The sequence below is a fragment of the Neofelis nebulosa genome, chromosome 1, assembly GCF_028018385.1.
Source record: "Neofelis nebulosa isolate mNeoNeb1 chromosome 1, mNeoNeb1.pri, whole genome shotgun sequence".
NCBI lineage: Eukaryota > Metazoa > Chordata > Mammalia > Carnivora > Felidae > Neofelis > Neofelis nebulosa.
Genome location: NC_080782.1, coordinates 242,500,406 through 242,526,908, shown reverse-complemented (window position 1 = coordinate 242,526,908; position 26,503 = coordinate 242,500,406). Strand labels below are relative to the sequence as shown.

Below are 26,503 nucleotides of genomic sequence, written 5' to 3'. Positions count from 1 at the left end.
ACGATCTCGCGGTCCGTGAGTTCGAGCCCCACGATGGGCTCTGTGCTGACGGCTCAGAACCTGGAGCCTGCTTCCGATTCTGTGTCTCCCTCTCTCTCTGCCCCTTCCCTTTTCGCACCCTCTCTTGCTCGCTCTCAAAAATAAACATTTAAAAAATTTTGTTTAATTAAAACAAAGGTAAACATCACTAACTAGTAGGGAAATACAAATCAAAACCACAGCGATCTACCCCTTCACACCCATTAGAATCTGAATAAGTAAACCAAGAGTTAGTGAGGACGTGGAGAAATCGAAACCCTGTGGAAATGTGAAAGGGCCAGCCACAGTGGCAGTTTGAGGACTTCTCAAAAAGTTAAAAACAGAACTACCAAATGATCCAGCAATTCCATTTCTGGTTATACCCCCCCCCCCAAAAATGAAAGCAGGTACTCAAACGCGCATTTGTGTACCCATGTTCCATGGTTTACAGCAACCAAAAGATGGGAACCCAAAAAGTCCACACCTGGGTGAATGGATAAACAAATGTGGCGTGTGCATACAGCAGAATTCAATCAGTGCAATTCAGCCTTAAAACGGAAATCCTGTCACAACAACCACAGGGACGGACCTTGAGGACGTTAGGCTAAGTGAAATACGCCAGTCACAAAAAGACGAATGCTGTATGATCCCACTTATACGCGGTGCCCAGGACAGTCAAATTCACAGAGCAGAAGTAGAATGGAGGCTGCCAGGGCTGGGTGAGGGTGACCGTGGTTTCGGGGACACGGAGTTTCAGTTGTGCAAGATGGCCTTTTGGTGACGGACGGCTGCACAGTGAGAATGCGCTTAATACCGCTGAACTGTACACTCAGAAATTATTAAGATAGTAGACTTTATGTTACGTACATTTTACAATTCCTTTATTTTTATTTTTATTTTTTTAAGAGATGGGGCGAGGCCAACAGGAGGTTAGACTGGAGAGTACTTCTCCGCCCGCTTCTTTCAGTCCTGGGGGACGGGGCTGAAAGAACGTATCTCATAATCAGGACCAGCTGGCTTCGTGGGGTGCGGCCTGTGCGTCACAGAGATGGGCGCTCAGAAGGGCCCTGGGCTGGGTCTGATGCCCTGCCGTCACGGTCTCAAAATTCTTTTGTTTGTGTTTTTTTTTTGAGAGAGAGAGAGAGCACGAGTGAGCAAGGGGCAGGGAGGAGAAAGAGAATCCCATGAGGGACAGACAGACAGGGAGAGGGAGAGACAGGAGCAGGGTTCACCCACAACGGGGCTCGAGCTTGCCTGAAGCAGGGCCTGAGCCCGCCCCGTGGGGGACTCAAACTCCCAGACCGAACTGTGAGGCCGTGACCTGCAGCAAAATCAGATGCTTAACAGACTGAGCCACCCAGGCGCCCCTCACGGTCTCAAAATTCTTAATGACTATCAAGCAAAGGGCCCCGCATTTTCATTTAGCCTCAGAAATTATGCAGTCTGGCTTATAATTCGTGATATATTAAATAAAGACAGAGAACATATACAAACACACACAGTAAGGAACAACATTTATGCTTTCCAAAAACTTCTGTGGGTTTTTCCCAGTGAGTCAAACAATTTTTACATCGCTTCGTATCATGGTTTTTATCTTTACGCTGTCAGCGTCTTGCCAAAGAGCACCAGGAACACACGTACAGTGGGGCGGCTCAGGCTCGTTACTCACTGCAGTGAGGGAGAGTGCACACCAGGGGGAGCCGTGGGGTATCAGTAAGGGTGTCTGAGGGCACCTAGAGCAGATGTGAGCTTGGGTCGGGGGATTCGGAAGAGGATCTGAGGGTCTGAGTTCACTGGATTGGATGCTGTGAACTCAGCGAAGGCAATGTGAGGATTGAGTGTCTCCACAAACATAAATATCTGCAGGGCAGACTAAATGGAAGACAAAGGTGTAATGGGCAAAGAAGTAACAGTCGTTCATTTTAGCCAAGACTCAGCGTCTGTGGGTTTGCACGGTGCCCTCGTTCTTGTCTGTGCTTAGACAAATTTAAGACGTGGTCTTGCTGTGTCTCGTTCTCTCATGGTCTAAGAGTGACCTTGTCTGAGGTGGGTGTTCTTGAGACTCCTTGTGTCCAACAGGAGAGTGCCACGGCCTACCCGTGAGGACCCGCCAGCTCCAGACGTCAGGGGCTGTGCTTCTGTTGTTTTGTCTTTTTTCTTTCTTAAAGCTATGCACCTGTATTTTGTTTTAACTACAAATTGAGGACCAAATTGCTACTGTTACTGGGAGGAAAAAAAGATATGCTGAAATGCAAACAGATTTCTTTATTTTAATTAACAAAAAGCAGCTTCCTGGCAAAGGTAAATGAGTCAACCAATGATCCGGCAGACTCAAAGTCTCTCCTGCTTCTGGGTCAGCAAACAGAAAAATGCCATGGCGGGCCATCACCACACCTGGGATCTGAACCCGAATCTGTTTCAAGGAGAGAGAGAATCTGAGATGATTGGCATACAGATAATTTGGAAGGTCTGTAATATATCAGCTTTAAAAAATCTACCTTAAAATTGGGCCAGAAAATGGCTACCTTATTCTGCAGGATCCTAAGGACACACATGCGGAAGGCGCCCCTCGGAACAACTCAATGTTGGGAACGGAATAACCCCGACCACCCCCCCCCCCCAAATTAGCAGGCATTCGAAAGTATATCTACATGCAACACATTCCTTGAAGTAGAGGTTTATAAAGTTACTGAAAATATACAAAACAGGGTCTGTTTCTTAGCCAGTTCAAGAAATTTGTATTCGTTGTATAGAATAGCACGTGGTGTCTTCTTAGCAACAGGTTAGAAATCTATGATTTGTAAGTTTGATAAGCTAACATCAAGAAAACGGACTTAAATGCCAGAAAATAGTACCTTACACGCCATCGAGGGAAACGTATAAAGAGTTACCAGAAAAAGTTACCCTACTAAGATAAGGAAAAGTAAATATTTACCTGTTCTAGAGGCTCCTGTTCCTGTGACCATGTACCAGTAGTGTCCCCAAACCTCCCTGAACAGTCTGTGTTCTTCACTCAAACAACAACAGTGAGGAGAGCACCATGTGATCCAAAGATCATTTATTTTTCACTTCATGTTTCCGTTCCATTTTTCGGAAGTTTTAGAGTTACATAAGTCTGTAAATATACTAAAACCATTTACTGTATACTTTAAAAGAGTCAGGTGTGTGGTATATAAATTCTATCTCGATAAAGCTGATGTATTTGTTTCTTGTCGCTTCTGTGACAAATTACCACAAACTTAGTGGCTTAAACAATACAAATTTATTACCTTACAGTCCAGGGGTCAGAAATCTCAAGGAGACTAACATCAAAGTACCACAAGGCTGCAAATCTCAAGTAGACTAACGTCGAAATATCAGCAAGGCTGAGTTCCTTCTGGAAGCTCTAGAAGTGAATCTGTTCCATGCGTCTTCTAGTTCCTAGAGCACACCCCCCCTCACCTCTTTCCTTGGCTTTGTGGCCCTCTTCCATTTCACAGCCTGCAATCTCACTACCAACCTCTGCTCTGTCATCGCACCTCCTTCTTTGACTCTCCTGACTATTTTTTCCTAAGAACGAGCCTCGTGATTACACTGAACCAATCTGGATAATCTCCCACATGCATACCCTGAACTTAATCACATCTGGTCTTCCTTGCCACGTAAGGTAACACATTCCCAGGTTCCAGGGATGAGGACCTGTGAGAAGCAGTGTTCTGACTACCACACTTATTAACAAAACAACAAAAACAGAAACAAACAAGGGGCACCTGGGTGGCTCAGTCTGTTAAGCGTCAGACTCTTGATTTTGGCTCAGGTCATGATCTCACGGTTTGTGGGTTCGAGCCCTGCATAGGGCTCTGCACTGACAGGGTGAAGCCTGCTTGGGATTCTGTGTCTCCTTCTCTCTCTGCCCCTCCTTTCTTGCTTTCTCTCTCTCTCTCTCTCAAAAATATATAAACTTAAAAAAAACTTTTAGAATAGACTATGTAATGTAGGTAGAATTCCTGTACAATTGCTGTCCAAAACTGTGCTTACAGAACAGAGAGCACTTGCCCATTAAAGCTGCCTCACATCAGATAACTAGGTTATGCTTGGCTCTCTGTACTTTGCAGACGTTATTCCACCATATTCAGAAATCCACTGGCTGTTGAAAAGCTGTTGTCAATCGTCGTTCCTTCGTGGGCAGTCTCTCCTTTCACTCTCTCACTGCCTGTAAGACTCTTCCGATGTTCCTTGGTGTTTTACAGTTTCACTGTGGGGTATGTAGATATAGATACCCTTCCTATTTCTCCTGCTTAGGACACTCTGTTCTTCCAGAATATGAGGGTCCATGTCTTCAACTGAAATGAAGTCTCAATCATTACATCTTCATAAATTGTTTTTCCCTATTCTCCTTAACCCTTTCAGACCTCTAAGGAGATCTATGGTAGACACTCTCTCTGTATCCTCCATATTTCTTAACTACTCTTGTCACCTATTACCTCTATCTCCCGAACTGCATGCCAGATAGTATCTTCAGATCTGACTTCTGGGTTACTATGCTCATAAAACCTCGTCTCTCGTGTGTTGGGGATTTTTAGTTGTGAGCAGATGTCCACTGAGCCCTGCGGGAATTCTCTGAGCCTTTGTTTAAGGTACATTATCCTGGAGATGGGACGTATTTGCTTCGGGCAGGCACTGAAGGCACCGCTAACCAAGGGACCAATGTGAACTGTTGGACTGGAATGTTTAAGTCCACACGGGAAGATGAATTCAGGCTCCGACTCTGTAAATCCTCAGAGAAACGCTTTCTCCCCTCCACCCAGAACCATGGCCAAGAGAGACAAGCCCCCACATGTGGGTTAGTTTCCTACTCCTCTCAGCAACAATGTAGACCTCTGGAAACCAGCTTCACGTGGGGGTCTCCAATCTGATCCCCATCTTGCTCAGACTAAGGTTTGCTGCTAGAACCAAAGCAAGACTGGCAAGTAGCTTACTTAGAGCAGCCGTGCCTCTCACATATCTCTTGGGATCTGTGCTCCCAATCTGGCCTCGGAGAATTTCCGTTACTCTCTTGCCAGTTCAGCTATGCATTATAAACTATACATTTACTCAATACTTGTAAGTATTTTGAAGTGAAAAGGGTTTCTAGGATGCTTACGTTGCCATATTGCCAGAAACTAAACCCTAGACTGTTTCTTTGAGATTTAATATTCTTAGGTATTAGGCACATTTTACATACTTCATGAGAAAGGAGAAATACTGACCATATCATTTCAGCAATAAGTTATTCAATGTGAATATGATCTCTACTATACACATAATTTATAACACATAATCACTAACTGATTACATCATGGTTCTTGTTCATATGTATAGAAAAGAAAAACAATACTGATGTTTTTGAGTTACCACTGCTAAGGCCTACTCTTCTGTTTCCCAGTTTTACCCATTTGGAAAAACATATACATGTTTATATTATTTATATACAAAATAGTATGTATATGTTATTATAAGAATATTCTATATTTACACATATATAAATAATACCTAAATTCACCTGAATCCAACAAGTTTAGGCTTAAAAATAACAATATACTTCTGAAACGCATCAAAACGCAAAGAACGTTTCTGTTTTATTTAATCTAGCTTATTCCCTCTGATACTTCAGAAACTGAGGCCCAAACTGGCTACATCACTCAAAGATATAAAGTGCTAGCAGCATGGGGGATGGAAGCTGGTCTTCTGACTCCTTCTCGCAAAAGCACACGGAATAGGAACCACTGCCTCTTCCTCACTCCTCCTACTAGACCATGATGGCACACAGACACACACACACACACACACACACACACACACACACACAACCCTGTCTGGTGGGAATTATTATTTGTAGAACTAATGGGCACAGTGCATTGGCTTAAATTTTGAAAATCGAAGGTCAACAATATACTGGAGAAAACAGGAAGAGTTTGCATCCACTCCCTCCCTCGTGAATGCTGCTAACGCCCGAGGCCCAGTCTGCTGAGCTTGAACTTAGACTACCGGGCTCCCATCGTCCCTTCGGGGAGCCCCGGTGTACCTAGCAAACCTACCATCTCCTTCCAGGATGTCGTTACCAACAGGTGTGCCAGGCTGACCTACGGCCCGGCTCCAGAGTTCAGCCCACTGGGTGCCTGTGCCACCGGTACATGGCCCATCCATCAACTCACCCCTCATGGCGGTTTGAATGAAGACCCAGGGAGTAAGTTGGTCAAAGGTCGGTGGAGCCCACAGTAGAGTCACTGCAATGGTGAGTTTTAGAAAGGCAGGACCTCAGACAAGGACCTGCTCTGAAACAATCCTCCCCAGAACTGCTGAAAGTTACCAGAGCTGTGGTCTGACTGTCAGAAGCTCGGGTGTCCCCTGAACAATGTCCCATTTCTGCAACAGCGATGGAGCTGCAGAGATAGTTCCCAGTATCCCTTGCTTCCTTGAAGAGCCTTGCAATAAATATCCACCAACAGATATAATCTGGATGCCTCAATCCTTATAAACTGAAAGGGCCTCGCATCTATTTTGTTCAGAAATTTGACAGATAGGATGAAGAAAATTATACCATATCTAAACTGCTTGGTTTTAAACTATGTGATTTATATAAATTAGACCTGCAGCAGTGGCTAAGCCTAGAAACCAATAACACTGATAAACATTAACTACGTTGCCCATAAATATAACCAGAATAAAAATGTTCATATCTCTGAAAAACTGTTTACAGCTACCAAACAACAAAAAATCATTTCATTTAAATGTACTTGCTGTCACAGAGGAACAAGTGACAAATAAAATACAGTGCCCCTGTTCTTTTTCTGGAAAGACTTTCTTTTTGTAACTTATTTTTTAAAGTAAAAAAAAAAGTGGAAAGAATAATAAACATCCCCACATTTCTAAGAATTAAAAACCACCAATCCTGACATATGTGCTTTTCATTTTTTAAGTAAACAAAACACTGAAGTTCTTTTATCCACCAACCTCTTCTGTTGAACTCAGATGGGATTTTTAAATGCTAAACCCTGAAAACATAATGATTACCCATTTCATCATTTAGAGAATTATGTTTGAGAGGCTCACGTGCTCAAAACCACCTGCTTTAAGCATGAGTAAGCCAAAGCAAACTTTTGTCCTTTCTTCCCAATGTGTGGAGTCAGATTAGATCAAATAGATGGGACTACAAGAGTGGCTCCTGTCGCTTAGATGAGCTACTGTTCTGTAGAATTCCCAGGGACACCCCTATGAAGAAAGGAAGGAAAAAGAGACAGAAGGCAGGAGCCAGAACAGCCACACCAATGGCCTCATGCAGATTAGACTCAGAGTGAAGAATCCATATAAGTGATTTGGCCTCAAGGCCCTTTCCGCCCCTGGAAAAGACAGGAGCATGAGGGGAGAGACCTGGTCACACGTTAACCCCCTGGATGGCTGCAAACTCCAGGACCCCAAGAGCAAACCAGATAAGACATTGGAGGAGCTTTTAGACATACTCAGACAATCCCTTACATTGTCTTCAAGTTCAAGAACTATGCCCACAAATCAAAACCAGCCATTTGGCAATGTTTTATCCCCGTTATTCTAGTTTTATATTGAATACTTTGGAAGAACTTAACACATAAACAGCTGGAAAAGACAGGGCTCTCAGTGGGGTTTTCAGCAGCCTGACACATGCCAGAATGTTGCAACCTACACTATTTAATAGTTAAGCATGCACTTTGTTCAAAGCACTTTAGTAAGTGGCTGTAGCATACCAGTTCTACCTCTAGAGGTCAACCTAGCACCAGAAGTCAAAATATTTCCATCGTAACTTCAATGAAGTTAAATTTTTATTTAAAACTGGAGAAAACGAAGTGTTAACAATTATCACTGTACGGCAAAATATGGGTGGTTTTAATTTTTTCATATTTATATTTTTGAAGTTCTATTCAAGAGGAGCATTTATTAATTAAAAAAGATAAAAGACAATGGAGAAGTGGGAACCCTTGTATACTACCAGTGGGATTATAACATGTGCAGCTGCTATGGAAAACATTATAGTGCTTCCTAAAAAAATTAAAAATGGAATGACCCAGCAATCCCCCTTCTGGGTATATATTCGGAGGAAATGAAAGCAGGGACTTAAAAGAGATATCTGTACATCCATGTTTACAGCAGCATTATTCACAAGAGCCAAAAGGTAGAAGCAATTCAAACGTCCACCAGTGGATGAAAGGATAAACAAAATGTGGTATGTACATACAATGGAATATTATTCAGCCTTTAAAAGGAAGGAAATCCTTTCACATGCTACAATATGGATGAATCTTAAGGACATAATGCTAAGTGAAATAAACCAGTCACAAAAACACAGATATAGGATTCCACTTATGTGAGACGTCTAAAGTATCCAAATTCACAGGAAAAAAAAAGTAAAATAGTGGTTGCCAGGGGCTGGGAGGAGGGAAAATGGGAAGTTGTTGTTCAACGGGTACAGAGTTTCAACGTCAGAGGAGGAAAAGTTCTGGAGATTTGGTGCACAACAATGTGAATGTACTTAACACTACTGAACTATACACAGTTAAAATGGTTTTTAAAAAAGTAAATTTTGTTACTTTTTTGCCATAATTAAAAATAGAAACAATATATTTTCTTTTTAAGTGATTACTGTGGCATTTAAATTGTGTTTGAACTTGATTCTTCTAGAAGGTAAAAGAGGGCAGAATTCATGCAAGAACTAAACTCCATATGAACCAGAACTCAGAAATAAATTGATTAAGGGACTAAAAGGCTTGTAGATTCTGTAGAAGGAGTTAGAAAATCATTTTAGCCAGTGTCATCCCAGTTGATTCATGTCATAACCTAGGCCTTGGACTTCTAATTACACACACTGGATAAAACACACATTTACCTCTGCTCCCTCCAAAAACCTCAATAAAACCAAACTAAAGGAATCTTTAAAAACTATATGGGGTGCCCGGGTGGCCCAATCAGTTAAGTACTTATCTGACTCTTGTCGGCTCAGGTCATGATCTCAAGGTTTTTTTTTTGTTTTTTTTTTTTTGTTTTTTTTGTTTTTTTTTTTTTTTAAATTTTTTTTCAACGTTTTTTTATTTATTTTTGGGACAGAGAGAGACAGAGCATGAACGGGGGAGGGGCAGAGAGAGAGGGAGACACAGAATCAGAAACAGGCTCCAGGCTCCGAGCCATCAGCCCAGAGCCTGACGCGGGGCTCGAACTCACGGACCGCGAGATCGTGACCTGGCTGAAGTCGGACGCTTAACCGACTGCGCCACCCAGGCGCCCCATCAAGGTTTGATGATCATGATCTCAGGTCATGATCTCAAGATGGAGCCCCACATTGGGCTTTGTCCTGACGGTGTGGAGCCTGCTTGGGATTCTGTCTGTCCCTCTGTCTGCCCCTAGCCACTCACTCTTTCAGTGTCCCTCTGTCTCAAAATAAATAAACTTTTATATGTATAGATATATACATACAGATCTATAGACATAGACAGATATATAGACATAGATGACAATACAGACGGTATAGATACGGACACAGATACACACATAAAAGCCCACAAAGTCAAAGACATCACGAAGTTACAATGGACAAAAGATCTAATTTTGTGGGACACGGAAAAGAACACCAAAGTGGTAGGGTAAGTGACTTGATGGGGTAGAGAGAGCTGAGATTTAAGTGTGGGGAAAGGAAAGCCAATGAGAAGCAAGTCTCCCAAGAGACCGGGCGAAGGTCAGAATCTGCACACACCAGACAGGACAGATGGCTGAGTAAGGAGCAAGAGCCAAAGAGTACTGAAGGTCAGAACAGCCTGGGAGCTAATGAATCTCCTCCTCTCCCCACTCGTAGAACTCACGAGACACGGTAGAGGCCAAGAGAGACGCCATGCTGCTGAAAACAGGGAGTTAAGATAAAGCGCACAAACTTTAGAACCCCCCCCCCCCCGACACACACACACGTACACATGCACCTCCGGGCACTTTCCTTTGATCAGGAACAACAATGCCAGATGGAAACTGGCAGATTCTTTTCCGCACAAACTGAAGAGTCCAAGAAAGGAGACGAGCAGACATGGATGCTTAGACATGGCACTGCCACTTCCTGTCCTCTAACCAGGCTCTGCCGCCCTGGCACGGAGGCCCACCTTGGACTTCCTGAGTGCCCCAGGGACCATGCTAACTACACGCGGGCAGATCAAGTTGAAGCTCTACAAAATTCTTGTATTAAGTTAACTGCAATATGAAAACGGAGGAACACACGTCCAACAGCACAGCTCATCTTCCGCAGTGGGATACTAGGTCGACCCTAAAAATCATTCCTGGGGCGCCTGGGTGGCGCAGTTGGTTAAGCGTCCGACTTCAGCCAGGTCACGATCTCGCGGTCCGTGAGTTCGAGCCCCGCGTCAGGCTCTGGGCTGATGGCTCAGAGCCTGGAGCCTGTTTCCGATTCTGTGTCTCCCTCTCTCTCTGCCCCTCCCCCGTTCATGCTCTGTCTCTCTCTGTCCCAAAAATAAATTAAAAAACGTTGGAAAAAAAAAAAATCATTCCTAATGTTTTTGAAATGGGACATAAAAGGATAGAATACAAAAAAAATTTATTAAGGAATGGCCCCAGACCTTTTTTGCTTGACAGCACAGTGGTTTTTTTTTAATTTTTTTAATGTTTTTATTTATTTTTGAGACAGAGAGAGAGCATGAGCAGGGGAGGGGCAAAGAGAGGGGGAGACACAGAATCTGAAGCAGGCTCCAGGCTCTGGGCTGTCAGCACAGAGCCCGATGTGGGGCTCGAACTCACGGACCGTGAGATCATGACCTGAGCCGAAGTCGGATGCTTAACTGACTGAGCCACCCAAGCGCCCCAACAGCACAGCGTTTTTAAGTCCTGAATACCTTCCACCAAAGACTAGGTCCAATTTGCCAAAGGGTCCACCTCTTTGCTACTTTACTCTCTCCCCTGGGTTACCAGCCCAACCCCCTTGCACACCTGAATCTGAAGACCTCTCAGCGAGTATGTAAGTTAAATGTACTACAGAAAGAAAGAGAACTCTCCCCATTCACCCCGCAGGACAGCTGGGGCTCCGATTGCCTCCACTGGCCCTCTCACTGCACCCACTTCTCCCCCCTCACCTGGGCACCCTGAAGTTCTCTTCCCTCAGGCTGGTGGTGACATTGGGACTTGGTGGGCGGGGAGATAATCAGGGGAGCAGAGGACCCACGTAAGCCTCAAGTAGTGTTGATTTCACCAAAGTTTACACTTGAGTATCAAGCCTTGGCTCAGTTAACACGTGTACTTTCCTTTGTTTGTCACTGTTGGAAACCTCACAGGGGGACGAGCAGACAAAGCAGAATTCATACCATTCTTGAGTCCACCCCCAATACCAAATAAGCCTTCACAGCCCTACTTTCACTGTTAATACGTGCGTGTCCACATGCACAGAAGCGTGCCAGATCAAGGTGTAAGCGTGTGTCCTCAAAATGTTCAACAACACTCTTATTCCTACCATTCAGAGACAGTCGAAATATTCTTATTTCTCCCCAATGTTCTGAATGTACAATTAGCATATATACCTTTTACAAATCAGATAAAGCAACACGACTTCTGTTTGGGAAGGGAAATAAATAATTGAAATGAAGCAATCATTTGAACTGTCCGAATGACAGCCAAGTGACAGCATGATCTGTGAACACATAGATAAGTCAAGTTGAATGACCTGGCTGAACCCATAGCCCACTGGTGTGAACTTTTAGCATCAGGACCTCAGATCCCTTCTGAACTTTTCCATGCAGTTTGGTGTAGTCAACCCACTCCCTGTCCCCCACTTCTAGGAGGGTTTCAATTAAACCACCAAAGACAGGTTGTTGCTAGGATAGATGTCTCTCCATTTACTTTTTATTAACTGTCCTTCAATAACATTTTTTTAAAATTCTCCATGAATGTATTTCACATTCTTTTTATATTTATCCCTAGTTTGCTTACATTTTCTGTAGCAAATTTTTTACTGTTTTCAAACTATGTGTTGCCAATGTATAGAAATATAATTGATTTTTTTTTTAGCCTGACATATATTTTCCCCAGCCTTGGAGTTTTACCTACAAAATCTATGTTCAAATCTCACCTGATAATAGAGCGTGTGCTATCAGTTCAGCTAGGCCTGCTCGACTTCTCCTGAAATCTCACGGCATGTTAATTATTACTCATACACTGCTGATCCATTTCCCTTGATGGGAGTGAAAGGATAGTCAATATTTTAGGCTTCGTGGGTCATTTGGTCTCTGTTGCAACTACTTGTAGAGTGAAAACAGACATAGACAATACATAAACAAATGGGCACACTGTTTCCCAACAGAGGTTCATTCATGGTATGTTCCCATAAGACAGCGAAGGGACTGATAGTTTTCCATCACTTCCCATAGAAGCAGAATTCCCTTGTAAAAGCTGTAAAAAGACAAAACCAGAACCCCTCAGAACCTAGAATCAGTAGAGGGCAGCAATCTAAGCACAGGAACCTGGCCAAGGTTTGGTATGTTGGTAATCTACCAATCTACTGTCACAATCCTGGGAATCAGTAATTCTGGCTGCAGTCAGCTCAGCTCATGCGTGACGCTGCAGTCATGTGGCAGGTTAGCTAGGGGCTGTTGGTCGAGGATGGCTTCACTCATCTATCTAGGGGTAGGTGCTGGTGTTGGCTAGTGCCGGCTGACAGCTGGGCCACGTGTCTCTAGGGGGCCAGACTGAACGGACCAACAGGACGAAGGATGGCAGGAAGGGTTCCCAGCAGCAAGTGAGGGTAAGTTCTCAATGCACAGGAGCTTTCCAGGCCTCTGCTTGCATCGCATTTGCTCTCTGTCCCACTGGCCAGTGAAAGTCTGTGGCCAAACCCAGAGTCGGGCAGCGGGAGCAGCAAAGTCACAATACAAGGAAGTGTGCAGACAGGGACAGAAGCAGTTTATGGGCATTTTGTGATTATACTCAGCTATTCTAGCCAAAAGGTATACAGGAAAACTAAAAGTTCCTTTCAAACCAGAACAGATCAATCCAGAGGAATCCAGCTCAAAACTGAATTCAAGATGTTTAAGCAAGTGTAGGGGTCGGGGTAGCAATTTAAACACATCCCCAGGAACCCAGTTATTAGAAACGCCTCGGTTCAGAGACAAGGAGTTCAGTTACTCAGGAGGCAGGAGTACAGGGCAGCTACCTGGTTTCAGGGATCACTTCTGGTGGTTTATTAAATCCTAATCTGTGTAGAAAGCAGATTCATTTTGGGGGGATTTGCATACGAGAATGACCATCTACAGGTAGTAAAGAGACGGCAATACAGAAATTGTAAAGGGAGGGTTTATCAAAATACGATAGTGATTTCAGATTGGGACTCATGTAAAACAAGGCAGTTTGTCCTCTGCCTCAGAGTGGAGGTGGTCCCTGAGATATCAATATGGCTCATGCCAGGTAGCCCTGGTCTGGTGAAGGTGAGAATGGCCTGTCACTGCGTGGAAATGATGCTGGATCCAAATTTCAGAAAGTCATGTCCTGATCTAGGAGTCCATATTATAACTTTTACCTGATTATTGTTTTTCTCTTAAAATACATTCAGTCTCAGATTCTTGAGACCTAACACATGCCGAACATCAGGCATACAATGGAAACCAAAAAGCTTTTGGTAAAGCAGCAGCTAACGAGGTTTTCTAAGGTCAAGCTACCTTTCTATTTTGAGATTTAAATAAGTTTTAAGTTTCTCATTTTACCACTCTTAGAAAACAATTAGTCTTGCGCGACATCTTTTTAATTTTTTTTTTAATTCTCCATGATCTCTTGGTATGGCATGCGTCGTGATAATTCCTTTCATCTTCTCATGTTGTAATTTAAAAAAAAAAATCAACTGCACCAGTTTAAGTTAATTTTTACAATTTCAGAATCAAGATGTACAATTTATACTCGTTTAAGATTAGTGTCTAATAAGTCTAACATAGAATTTTCATGCAGAAGTGGTAAGATTTCAACCATGTATTTCCTACTATACGATGTTTGGAAGGATGGGACTATGGGAAGTGAGGCAAACAGCAAGGGTTGGACAGATGGTAGGGAGAGAGTGTACAAAAGACACGGCAAGAAGTACTTTCTGAGACTCTAGAAAAGGCTCCCATGACTCACTTAAAACGATTACTGAGCTGGTGCCCGTCTCTGGGGTCAAGAGGTGTGCGTGTGGCTTCCTTCTGTGGCCGTCATGGCTAGCAGAGATCACAAACCACTTCAATAATGAAGGCACTGTGAGTATACTGCATACTCTCAGTCTCCGTGGAGCTCACAACCTAGTGTGATGAATGAAGAACATAAACCAGTGGCATAAAAGGGGGCATGGTGGGCACAAACTATTTTGACCCATCAGTCAACGCAACCCAATCGGGAAGACGCATTGTTTATACTTCTTGACGAAAAGCGTCAAGTTGGCTCTCCTTACACTTGTGCCTCAGACGTGGCCAGGGACGTTCTAGTCTCAGTTCCTGAACGTACTAGGACCACAGCCAGACACCCAGTGCTGTTGACGTGAGCTAACAGTCTCTGTATGCGAGTGACACAGTTGACTTACCGAAAGCAGCAGCAGTAATTCTTTTTTGACTGAAAAAGCACTGAAACTCACAACTCTTCTACTGACCAAGGTATATGCAAAAATAAGGTTTGGACTCAATGCTCTTAACCTGGTCCCTGTGTCCAGGAAAGGAGCATCTGAAAATCTTGCGTAAGTAAGGGAAGCAGCTGGCTTTACTTAGGTGATAAGACGAAAAATGTAGTCTTCCCTCGGAGGGCAACATGACACCATTCAACCTGATTTTCCTGCTACTATTTGCTAGTAATAACTCCAGAAGAAAAAGGTAGTCAGTCACAAGATACCCTGAGATCTCTACTTCCTGCCAAAGAAGTACAACCAGTTCCGCATGTTTAAGTGAACTCAGAGTCATGTGTAGATGGGTTACAAAAACAAAGCTACTGCTATTGAGAAAAGGACCGTGTGTACACTTTTTAAGTTTTACATATGCAAGAATTCAGATGTGCTTTTCTTTCATAAGACTACTAACAGCAATAAATTATTTTGGGTTTTTTGATGCAAAACTCTTACAAACTGGCTTTTAAAAGTTCAATCTAATCAGGCACCAATAATATTAAATAGCAGCCATGTATATTAGTCTTTTCAAAAAATAAACTATAAAGTAAGCACAGTCTTGTTACACGACTACAACTTCAGGTTGCACGTTCGCGGATATCCCCCAAGAAGGAGAATACCTGCCTGAACGACACCATGTGTGAGACGGTCAAAACTGTGTTCAGTGATGGTCATGTTGGGTGAAGAGGTCACGAATTAGGGCCCTTTCATCTTCCGGAACATTGCATTCGTTTGGAGCCTCTATCTTTGACCTCCCTCATTCTTGGCCTTTTTCCTTTGGTTCCTGTTTTTATCCTGCCCCCTGTGATTATTCCCAAAACTTAGCCTTCCCCCGAGCTTAGCACTCAGCCTATGTAAGTTCACCTACTCTGAGGCCTTTAACTATCAGTTATCACGGTTCATTTGAGTCCTGGCATCATTAGATCAATAGGTCGAAACACACCTCGGGACCTCCTGTTCCTAAAAACGCAATGCCCACGCAGCTCCGGCTACCGCGTGCTGCGAGCCACCACTGTCTGCCCGGGGACCACAGGGAGACCCAGACGTCCAGCCCCGTGGGACACAGCGAGGTAAGCTCACTCACTCACTCCGGCTGGAAGCCTCAGATGCCTGTTCACCGACTCCACTCCCATCACACATCTTTACAACCCTAAGGGTCCTTTGCTCATCATCTGAGCTCCTTCTTCGGTCTTAATTTACATCTCAGCGGGTCTCTTTACCAGCTCCAAGGCACTGGAACCGCCACCAAAGGGAAGAATAAAATCACAAGTGTATGATAACCAAGACCTCCTGAGAGCAAAAGAGCCGTGCCAAGTCCTCCCAGAAGGTGCCAGCTAACGTACCTGATGTTTTCCAAGGCATTTGTTACCTGCTGTTGTTCAATATCATAGAGTTTCACCCTGAAGCCTCCACTGGCAAACAACATAGCCCAGCTTCGCCCGATGAGTCCACTAAAGAGAAAGAAAGTAAGAAAGGCTTCCAGTTAACTTAATGGAACAGTTTTTCATCCCCAACCCAGAATGAAATTTTTAAAATTATACAGCACCCTGTTCTAAAATACTTAAGAATAGTTACACATTTTGATAGCTGTATCCATTGAAAATGTTGTATCTCTGTATAGGAGCCCCTGAATTCTCAACTCCAGTGTCGGCATTAATATTATGCCTGGCGCACTGCCAGATGTCAGGCAGTCACCATTAGTTCACACTCTGAAACGAACATTACAGTAGTGCAGGGCACCTGGGGTGGCTCAGTCGGTCAAGCATCCGACCGCGGCTCAGGTGGTGATCTTGCTGTCCGTGAGTTCCCGCCCCGCGTCTGGTTCTGTGCTGACAGCTCGGAGCCCGGAGCCTGCTTCGGATTCTGTCTCCCTCTCTCTCTGCCCTTCCCCTGCTCATGCTCGGTCTCTCTCTCTCTCTCTCTCTCTCTCTCTCACACAAAGATAAACATTAAAAAGAAATTACAGTAGTAAAGTGGTAGGGTGTCGTGAGGCAAAAGGCTCCTATGTGAACCCCCATTTGACCACTGTTTTAGGCAAGTCACTTAATGTGAAGAACAGAGATGTTACTTATTTGAGGAAGATGGGGGAAAATACTAACTGCTACCACCACCAGCATTTGAGCATATATTAGGTGCCAGGTGACATCGAAACTGAGGGCTGGCCACTGGGGTTAGCAAGATGAATGGGGGTGGGGACAGTGATAAGAGCAGTTCTGACATACTGGTACGGAAGAAAGCCTGCCTGCGTTTAAGAGAAATGAGCCTCTAGATCTAACTACCAGTTCTAGAAATGGAGGGACAGGGGAACAAGTACATTAAAGGACGCCACATGGATACATGCAGCAAAATCCAGAATGTAGGAAATTTCACAGGACAAATGACTGTGTTCTTCAACAAGGAAACTGCAAGAAAATTAAAAAAAAAAAAAAAAGAGGGATGGAGAAACCTATAGATTGAAAGAAGGGTATATCAACTATAAATATAACGTGTGGGCCTTACTTGGACCCTCAAACCAAGTATCAAAAAGTTTTTAGGTAATCAGGTAAATTTTGAATGCTGACTGGATATCTAAAGACATTATGTGATGATAGCAAGGAATTCTGTTAATGTTTTATACATGATGGTGGTATCACAGTTCTATATTTTTAAAATACAGTTGATCCTTGGGGGTGCCTGGGTGGCTCAGTCAGTTAAGCATCCGACTTCAGCTCAGGAGTTTGAGCCCCGTGTCAGGCTCTGTGCTGACAGCTCAGAGCCTGGAGCCTGCTTCAGATTCTGTGTCTCCCTCTCTCTCTGTCCCCTGCTCACGCTCTATCTCTCTCTGTCAAAAATAAGCATTAAAAAATAATAATTAAAAAAATAAATACAGTTGACCCCTGAACAAGGGTTTGATCTATGCATGTCCACTCATATGCAGATTTTTTACAGTACAGTACTGTAAATATATTTCTCTTCCTTATGATTTTCTTAGCATCTCTTCTCTAGCTTACTTTATTGCAAGAACACAGTATTTAATATGTATCACATAAAAAATATGTGTCAGTTGACTGTTCATATTATCAATAAGGCTTTTGCTTTGGGGGGAATCAGTTATACACGGATTTCCAACTGTGTGGGGAAGTCTGGCACCCTTGATCCCTGCATTGTTCAAGGGTCAACTGCAGCCCTGATCCTTTAGGTATATACGCTAACATATCTGTAGGTGAAAGGACACAATGTCTGGGATTTGTTTCAAATTAATCCACAGAAGGGAATATAAATGAAACTAGATTAGCCCTGTGTTAATAATTGTTGAAACTGGGGTAGAAGGGGTACACAAGTTTTCACTGTACTATTCTCCCAACTTTAATATGATTTGAAACTTTTCCATAATATAAAGAATATGGATGGGGACAAAGGAATTAGAGACACAATAGACGATTTCATTGAGATTTAAGGGAAAATGTGGCAGTTACTGAAAGGAGAAATGCGGTCAAGTTGGGGATAGTATTAGGCTGGAAGAAATACCATGTTTACATGCTGTAGAGTCAGATTTCCCGCAGACAACCCAGCACTGAGCTCTGAGGCCACCGTACCTATTGCCACCGCTTCGGTCATCCTGACACTTGCTTAATGTTACTCAGGAAAAGGCAGCCCCAGTGATCAAGCAAGTGGAAAAGCCTTGGAACTGGGGGTGTCTGAACAGAGGCAGGTAATCACTTAGCACCAAATATCGGATAGGCAGCTGGACTACACTCCATTTTTCTTCCAACCTTGAGATCTTCCAATGCCGCTTAGAATATCAAACGCAAGTTGCATCCCGTCCACAAACTGTCCTTCAATTCCTACTCTATACAATTTAAAAACAAATCAACAACACTCTCTGGGTTTCCTCTAAACGAGAAGCTTTTTAAAATGCGGTGCAAGGGGTGCCTGGGTGGCGCAGTCGGTTAAGCGTCCGACTTCAGCCAGGTCACGATCTCGCAGTCCGTGAGTTCGAGCCCCGCGTCAGGCTCTGGGCTGATGGCACGAAGCCTGCTTGGGATTCTGTCTCTCTCTCCTTGCCCTTCCCCTGCTTGTGCATGTTCTCTCAAAATAAATAAATAGGGGCGCCTGGGTGGCTCAGTCGGTTAAGCGTCTGACTTCAGCTCAGGTCACGATCTCGCGGTCCGTGAGTTCGAGCCCCGCATCGGGATCTGGGCTGATGGCTCAGAGCCTGGAGCCTGCTTCCGATTCTGTGTCTCCCTCTCTCTCTGCCCCTCCCCCGTTCATGCTCTGTCTCTCTCTGTCCCAAAAGTAAATAAAAAACGTTGAAAAAAAAAAATTAAAATGCGGTGCAAATGTCAGCAGCAACGTATTTCCCATTTTAGAGGGTCCCGAAGGGGCGTGTGGACAAAGCAGAGTATGAAGCGGTGGGGGCACTTCTCTGCGAGCACTTGCAGCCTCGCCAGGCGTGCCAAGAACTTACGGCCTGGCTGTTCCTCGCCCGACCATTTCCGGAGTTCCTACGCAGTGAGCCACCACCTCAAGGGGAGGAAAATGCGTCCCTTGAAGACAACAGCAGGCTTGCTTACCCCTTCCTATAAACAGTGGCTTCCCCAAGCTCCACGTTCCCACACTGGAACACGCTCACTGAATGTGCAGGCACGCACCTGGGAGGTGCACATCCACCCCCACGGCAAGGGGACAAATGCGTAAGCAGGAAGCTCATACCGCCTGCCCTGCTATGATTAAGAAAGCTCTCTGTGTCTGACCCGTGAGTCTCGTGTCCTCTGCCAGCGTTCAGGAAAGAGCAACACGCTGAATTACTAGCTTGCAAGTAGGCAGAACACGCAGTGGGACGCGCTGGTCTCAGACGTGGTGTTATTTCACCGCGGCGCCCACGTGAGCTGCTTTGCGGGAGCGGGGCTAGAAGAACAGTCGAAGCCAAGGCTGGGCTCCGAGACGTTATCGTCCCTACTGGGTCTCCCCCCGCTCCGCCTCCTAATTCAGCTCATCTACAGTTCCGACTCTGAGTCCAGGGAGTGCCCGACACAGCCACAAAGCCCCCCTTCTGTGGGGCTTGGGCCCAAGCGATGGAAGGGAAGAGCGCGGCTTGCCTCCAATTGACCTGAAAATCCTGTTAATGCCACAGAAGTGCTATCCAGGCTTCAAAGCCCTCGCGCAACGCTCACTTGAGCTGAGCCCTTAATACACACAAAGGGCGACTGAGAGGGGCTCCTATCTTGTTACAAGGTATATTATGCAAAGGCATTGTTTGAAAAACGCAGCGGAAACAACTAAAACGACCTCTGCTCAACTTCTGGAAAGGGCGCAGGATTATACAGATTTTACTCCGTATTCTTCTGCAATATTAAAATCTTTTATAACTAATGTAAAATTTACATATTATGTATATATAAAGTTTTATTAAGCCCTCAATGCTCTAGACCTGCACTAATACGGTCGACTCTAGCCACATGCTGCCATTTAAATTAATTGAACTGAAATAAATTTTAAAAATCAGGTCACATCTCAAGTATTCAACAGCCACCTGTGACAGTGGCCACCGGCCTGGACAGCAAGGGCGTAAGTAGAACATTTCCCTCTTTGCAGAAAGTTCTATTAACAGAGCTGTCGCCCGAGATTATCCGCCACAAGCCAGAGTTTGAAGGAGACCGTCCCTGCATAAAGACTTCTCTTCCTTACAGACACACGCTCGCGCTCTCCAGAAAAGACTTCCTTCTCTTCCTTACAGACGTGTTCTCGCCCTCTCGCTCTCTCCAGAGCTGCAAGGCAGGAAGTTAAAAGGCCAAGTAACGTTCGTGCAGGTGATCCCACGGGACCAGCCACTGGCCTTAAACTCCTCGTCCCACTGCCAGTATCACAATGTTTGCGGTATGTGGTGATTTATTCAACCAGAAAGGAAGGCCTGCTTGCAGCCTAGGTCTAGAAGGGATACTCCCGCGGCAGCGTTCACAGCGCGCGTCCACTCCGTGCCCGAATGACTGCTGCACTCGCTGCACGTACGACACGCTTCAGAAAAATATTTTTCAGGCCGAGAGCACTCTTTCTGTGCCCTCTGCGGTTTGAGAAACTACCACAACCCTCCGGAGCGACTCGCCCGCCTGAAACCTTCGCCCCCCTCCGGCCGGGCTGCCGCCCGCGGGGGTGGGAGCTCCACGGGGCCTCCGGGCCGCGTCGGCCGCAGACCCCTCCCTCGGCCAAGGCCCCCGCGTCCTGCGCCCGCACGCGGCGAATTCGGCCGGGAGGAGAGGGCGGGCGCGGACGCCAAGGAGCTCAGGCCTCGGCGAGGCTCGAAGGCCGTGCAGAGCAGAAGCGCGAGGACGAGGGCTGCCGGCCGCCTTCCGACCCAAGGCCGAAGCGCTCCGGCTGCTCTTACGGAAAAGACCTTCCGCGGACGAGAACACAAGACGCATCTCATGAAGCGAACCCGCCCGCACAACCCGACTCGCCTTTTCCAGGCGGAGTTGGAAGCGCCTCTCGGACGAGCCGGCGCGGCAGGTGAGGCGCAAGAAAGGGGCGGAAGACCCCTTCTGGAGCCTTCTGGAGACGGGCTGTCTCCACTCCCCCAGGTCCCACCGCGGCCGCAACCCGCGCCGGCCACGCGGGCCGGGAAAGCGGCCGGGGCCACGGGGGCCGCGCTGCCGGCAGAGAAGACACGCTGGGTTTTGAAGTCTGTGCCTCCCAGGAAAGAACGTAAACGCTTTCACCAGTAATACTTTGTACCAATTACTTGTTGAAACATCAGCGCTTAGAAAAATACCTTAAATAAGACAGACTGAAATTCATTTCACCTTTTTCTCAATGTAGCTCCTGGAAAATGGCATTACATACGTGGCTTGCACTTGTGGCTCACAGTGGCTTCAACGATTGCCTGGTATCACAATTCAGTCATTTATCTTAGCAGCTGCTTGGTGTCTGGACACCCAGTTCCACCCCCAACTACGAAACCACCACAGTCCTCGAGAGGTCACGTGCCCCAGAGGGCTGCTTCCTCTCCAAATGCACTCGGGGCTGGGGCAGCATTCGCTCCAGAGCAGTAAGCAGCTTTCAACCTTTCTATCAAAACCGTCTCTATGGGGCACCTGGGTGGTGCCCAACGCTTGACTTCGGCTCAAGTCATGATCTCACAGTTCGAGAGTTTGAGCCCCACGTAGGGCTTGCGCTGACACTACGGAGCCTGCTTGGGATATTCCCCCCCCCCCCCGCCTCTGTCCCAACCCTGCTTGTGCACGCTTTCCCTCAAAATAAAGGGAAAAAAAAGACATTTTTACAATAATCTAAGCCACCATGGTCCTCATGGAGGATTTGGTTGCCAAATAAATATTAACTGATCTTAATAACTTTGTTTATGACGCCCCCCAAAAAAGCCCTCAACATAATACAAATGTCCAAAAAGAAGCAATATTTATAACAAATAAGTATACAAAAGTTCCTATAAACCCAGCAGTAAGAGATAAACACACCAAACACAAGAGGAGGGGAAAGCTATATAAAGTATGTGTACAAGCTAACTTGAAAACATTTTCTAGTACTTTACTCCCACAATAGCAAATAAAATATATACCAGAATGGCAGAAATTTAAAAAACCGACCGTGCTTAGTGCTGGTGAAGTTATGGGGAAATGGACAATCACAAACCACTGAGGGGGAAAAAAAACTGGTGCAAAGCATCTGGAGGCACTCTCACAGCCTGTATCAAAATTAGGTATTTCTAGTATTTGAGCCGGGAATTTTACTTCCAGAATTTATCTTAGGTTATGTTAATGTGGTCAACACACACACACTCATTTAAAGTAGAATTTATATTAGCAAAAAAGTACGGCGCCTGGGTGGCTCAGTCAGTTGAGCATCTGACTTTGACTCAGGTCATGATCTCATGGTTCATGGGTTCCAGCCCCCTGTCAGGCTCAGTGCCGACAGCTCGGAGCCTGGAGCCTGCTTCAGATTCTGTGTCTCCCTCTCTCTCTGCCCCTCCCCCACTCTCTCTCTCTCTCTCTCTCTCTCTCTCTCTCAGAAATGAATAAACATTAAAAAAATTTTATATTAGCAAAAAAGTAAACATTAACTCTCTAATATTCAGCATTGGCTAAATAAAATATACAGATAAAGCAACTACAGGAAACTTTTAAACATTTGTTGAATAGAAAAGTGGTTATCAGTGTATCCTTTTTTCCATAATTTCTACTTTTCTGTGTATTTGAGAATTTTCATAAAATTGGGGGAAAAATTATATTCCATACAGTAGATAGTAAGCCCATGCCAATTTCTCCTTATTATAATAGTTTCCTGGCCTGTATTGTCCATAGTCCTCCAGAGGAAGCACCAAGAGCAGGAAGTCAACTCCCAGGAGCCTGCTGGCACCCCTGCTCCTTCACGCACACTCGTTCATGATTGGACGTGACATGGACATCTGACCGGAAGCAGCCAATCAACTAGCCTACCAGCACCCTATGCTGTCAGTAGTATCACCTGCACAGAGGACTTAATCCGATCAGATTTCCTCTCCTGAAAATTGGACCTAAAATATGGAAACTATAAGTAACAGGTCCTGGAGCTGAAAGATTATAACACTGGGGTTGGCAGCAGTGTGCAAGAAAAAGAAGCAGAGGAGACGGGGGACGTGAGCAGGTGCAGGTGGAGGGAATCTACACAGCAGGCTAACGTGGATGATCAGAGATCATGGATGGTGGAGATCAGACTGCACAGCCCAGAATGAGAGTTCTGCCAGCTCTCCAGTTCCCAGTACGACTTTACCTTGGACCCAAATACAATTAGCTTCCTGCCCTTACAGCCTGTGACATCCTATTAACTTTTTCTGAACTCCTAGACACCTGAGGACCATGCAATGGGTCCCTACCATTCTGTCTATTCTGATATGCTTAAAAGCTTCTCAACTCATAATTCCGAATTAGTCCTTCAAAAAACTACCGCAGGTAGACATTTATTCTGTTACACCCATAGTCTCATCATAATACAGATTTTGTTCCCAATGACCAAGGAATTTGTGTCCCACATTAGGCACCCCAACCCTAAAGAACTACACCAGAGAAACAAGCCCCCCAAAGTGTTTGATCTTGACAATCAAAGGGCTTAATTCCAGGAGAACCATAGGGCTATAGGTAACAAGAAATCCACTCTTGCAATCCCTACCAAAATAACACCAGTAGTCTTCATAGAACTAAACAAACAGTCCTAAAATTTGCATGGAACCAGAAAAGACCCCGAATAGCCAAAGCAATCCTGAAAAAGAAAACCAAAGCTGGAAGCATCACGATCCCAGACTTCAAACTGTATTACAAAGCTGTAATCATCAAGACAGTATGGTACTGGCACAAAAACAGACACACAGATCAATGGAACAGAATAGAGAACCCAGAAATGGACCCACAAGCATATGGCCAACTAAACTTTGACAAAGCAGGAAAGAATAGTCAATGGAATGAAGACAGTCTCCTCAGCAAATGGTGAAAACTGGACAGCAACATGCAGAAGAATGAACTTGGACCACTTTCTTACACCATACATAAAAATAAACTCAAAATGGATAAAGACCTAAATGTAAGACAGGAAGCCATTAGAATCCTCGAGGAGAAAGCAGGCAAAAACCTCTTTGACGTTGGCCACAGCAACTTCTTACTTGACACATCTCCAGAGGCAAGGGAAACAAAACCAAAAATGAACTATTGGGACATCATCAAGATAAAAACCTTCTGCACAGTGAAGGAAACAATCAGCAAAACTAAAAGGCAACCAATGGAATGGGAGAAGATATTTGCAAACAACATATCAGATAAAGGGTTAGTATCCAAAATCTATAAAGAACTTATCAAACTTGGGAATGGAAGCTGGTGCAGCCACTCTGGAAAACAGTATGGACGTTCCTCAAAAAACTAAAAATAGAACTACCCTACAACCCAGCAATTGCACTACTAGGCATTTATCCACGGGATACAGGTGTGCTGTTTCGAAGGGACACAGGCACCCCCATGTTTATAACAGCACTATCAACAATAGCCAAAGTATGGAAAGAGCCCAAATGTCCATCGATGGATGAATGGATAAAGAAGATGTGAAATCAAAACCACACTGAGATACCACCTCACGCCAGTCAGAGTGGCCAAAATGAACAAATCAGGAGACTATAGATGCTAGAGAGGATGTGGAGAAACAGGAACCCTCTTGCACTGCTAGTGGGAATGCAAAGTGGTGCAGCCGCTCTGGAAAACAGTGTGGAGATTCCTCAAAAAATTAAAAATAGACCTACCCTATGACCCAGCAATAGCACTGCTAGGAATTTACCCAAGGGATACAGGAGTGCTGATGCATAGGGGCACCCGTACCCCAATGTTTATAGCAGCACTCTCAACAATAGCCAAATTATGGAAAGAACCTAAATGTCCATCAACTGATGAATGGATAAAGAAATTGTGGTTTATATACACAATGGAATACTACGTGGCAATGAGAAAGAATGAAATATGGCCTTTTGTAGCAACGTGGATGGAACTGGAGAGTGTTATCCTAAGTGAAAGTAGTCATACAGAGAAAGGCAGATACCATATGTTTTCACTCTTATGTGGATCCTGAGAAACTTAACAGAAGACCACGGAGGAGGGGAAGGAAAAAAAAAAAAAAAGAGGTTAGAGAGGGAGGGAGCCAAAACATAAGAGACTCTTAGAAACTGAGAACAAACTGAGGGTTGATGGGGGGGGGTGGTGATGGGTATTGAGGAGGGCACCTGCTGGGATGAGCACTGGGTGTTGTATGGAAACCAATTTGACAATAAATTTAATATTTAAAAAAAAAAGAAGATGTGGTATATAGACAATGGAGTATTAAAAGAATGAAGCAATCAACATGTTGGAGAAGTGAACACAGTACACCAAAGATGGCCTATGGGGCAAAAACAGACTCTGGTCTCTAGCTTAGAGACCCCTCCTCCGGGTTCTTCTTCCTTTGTTTGCTGCCTGCGTGAAAACCCCCACAGATATGGAAGCTGACGACTATAGATTACCCTCCCCACTTGCATTCGGTGTTAAATAAAACTCCAATCCACCAAGATCTCCGAGTGACGCTTGGTTTTTCCACTGGCATTCCAGCCTGGTTCCATAACAAACAGAACAATCAAAAAGAATGAAATCTTGCCATTTGCAACTATGTGGATGGAACCAGAGAATATTATGCTAAGCGAAATCAGTCAGAGAAAGGCAAGTATCATATGACTTCACTCATGTGAGGAATTTAAGCTACAAAACAGATGAACATAAGGGAAGGGAAGCAAAAATATTATAAAAACAGGAAGGAGGACAAAACATAAGAGACTTTTAAATATAGAGAACAGAGGATTGCTGGAGGGCTTGTGGGAGGGGGAGATGGGCTAAATGGGTAAGGGGCATTAAGGAATTTGCTCCTGGAATCATTGTTGCACTATATGCTAACTAACTTGGATGTAAATTTAAAAAATAAACAAATAATTTTTTTAAAATCCACTCTTGGAGTGCCTGGGTGGCTCAGTCGGTTAAGCATCTGACTTCGGCTCAGGTCATGATCTCACGGCTTGTGAGTTTGAGCCCTGTGTTGGGCTCTGTGCTGACAGCTCAGAGCCTGGAGCCTGCTTCGGATTCTGTGTCTCCTTCTCTCTCTCTGCCCCTACCCCACTTATGCTGTGTCTCTCTCTGTCTCTCAAAAATAAACAAACATTAAAAAAATTTTTTTTTAAATAATCCACTCTTAAAGGGCACACAGACCCTGGGGCCTAGCGCAAAAGCAACAATTTGAAAGGCACCTAGCATATGCAAAGGAGACTCACTTGTTAATCTTTTCTTTTTTGAGCTTCTTTATTCATTTTGGGAGAGGTGG

General features: G+C 44.7%; 1 protein-coding gene across 2 annotated transcripts in view; it reads right to left on the bottom strand.

The window, feature by feature from the left end:
- The window catches only part of CRYL1 (crystallin lambda 1), a 132,604-nt gene that overhangs the window by 97,562 nt on the left and 8,539 nt on the right, over positions 1-26,503 (bottom strand). Inside the window, exon 2 of one of the 2 annotated variants that reach the window (XM_058690374.1) lies at positions 16,003-16,110. The exons of the other annotated variant lie outside the window; for it this stretch is intronic. Within the exon in view, the coding sequence (XP_058546357.1) occupies positions 16,003-16,110 (108 nt within the window). The remainder of the gene's footprint in view (positions 1-16,002; positions 16,111-26,503) is intronic. 2 annotated transcript variants of the gene reach the window in all.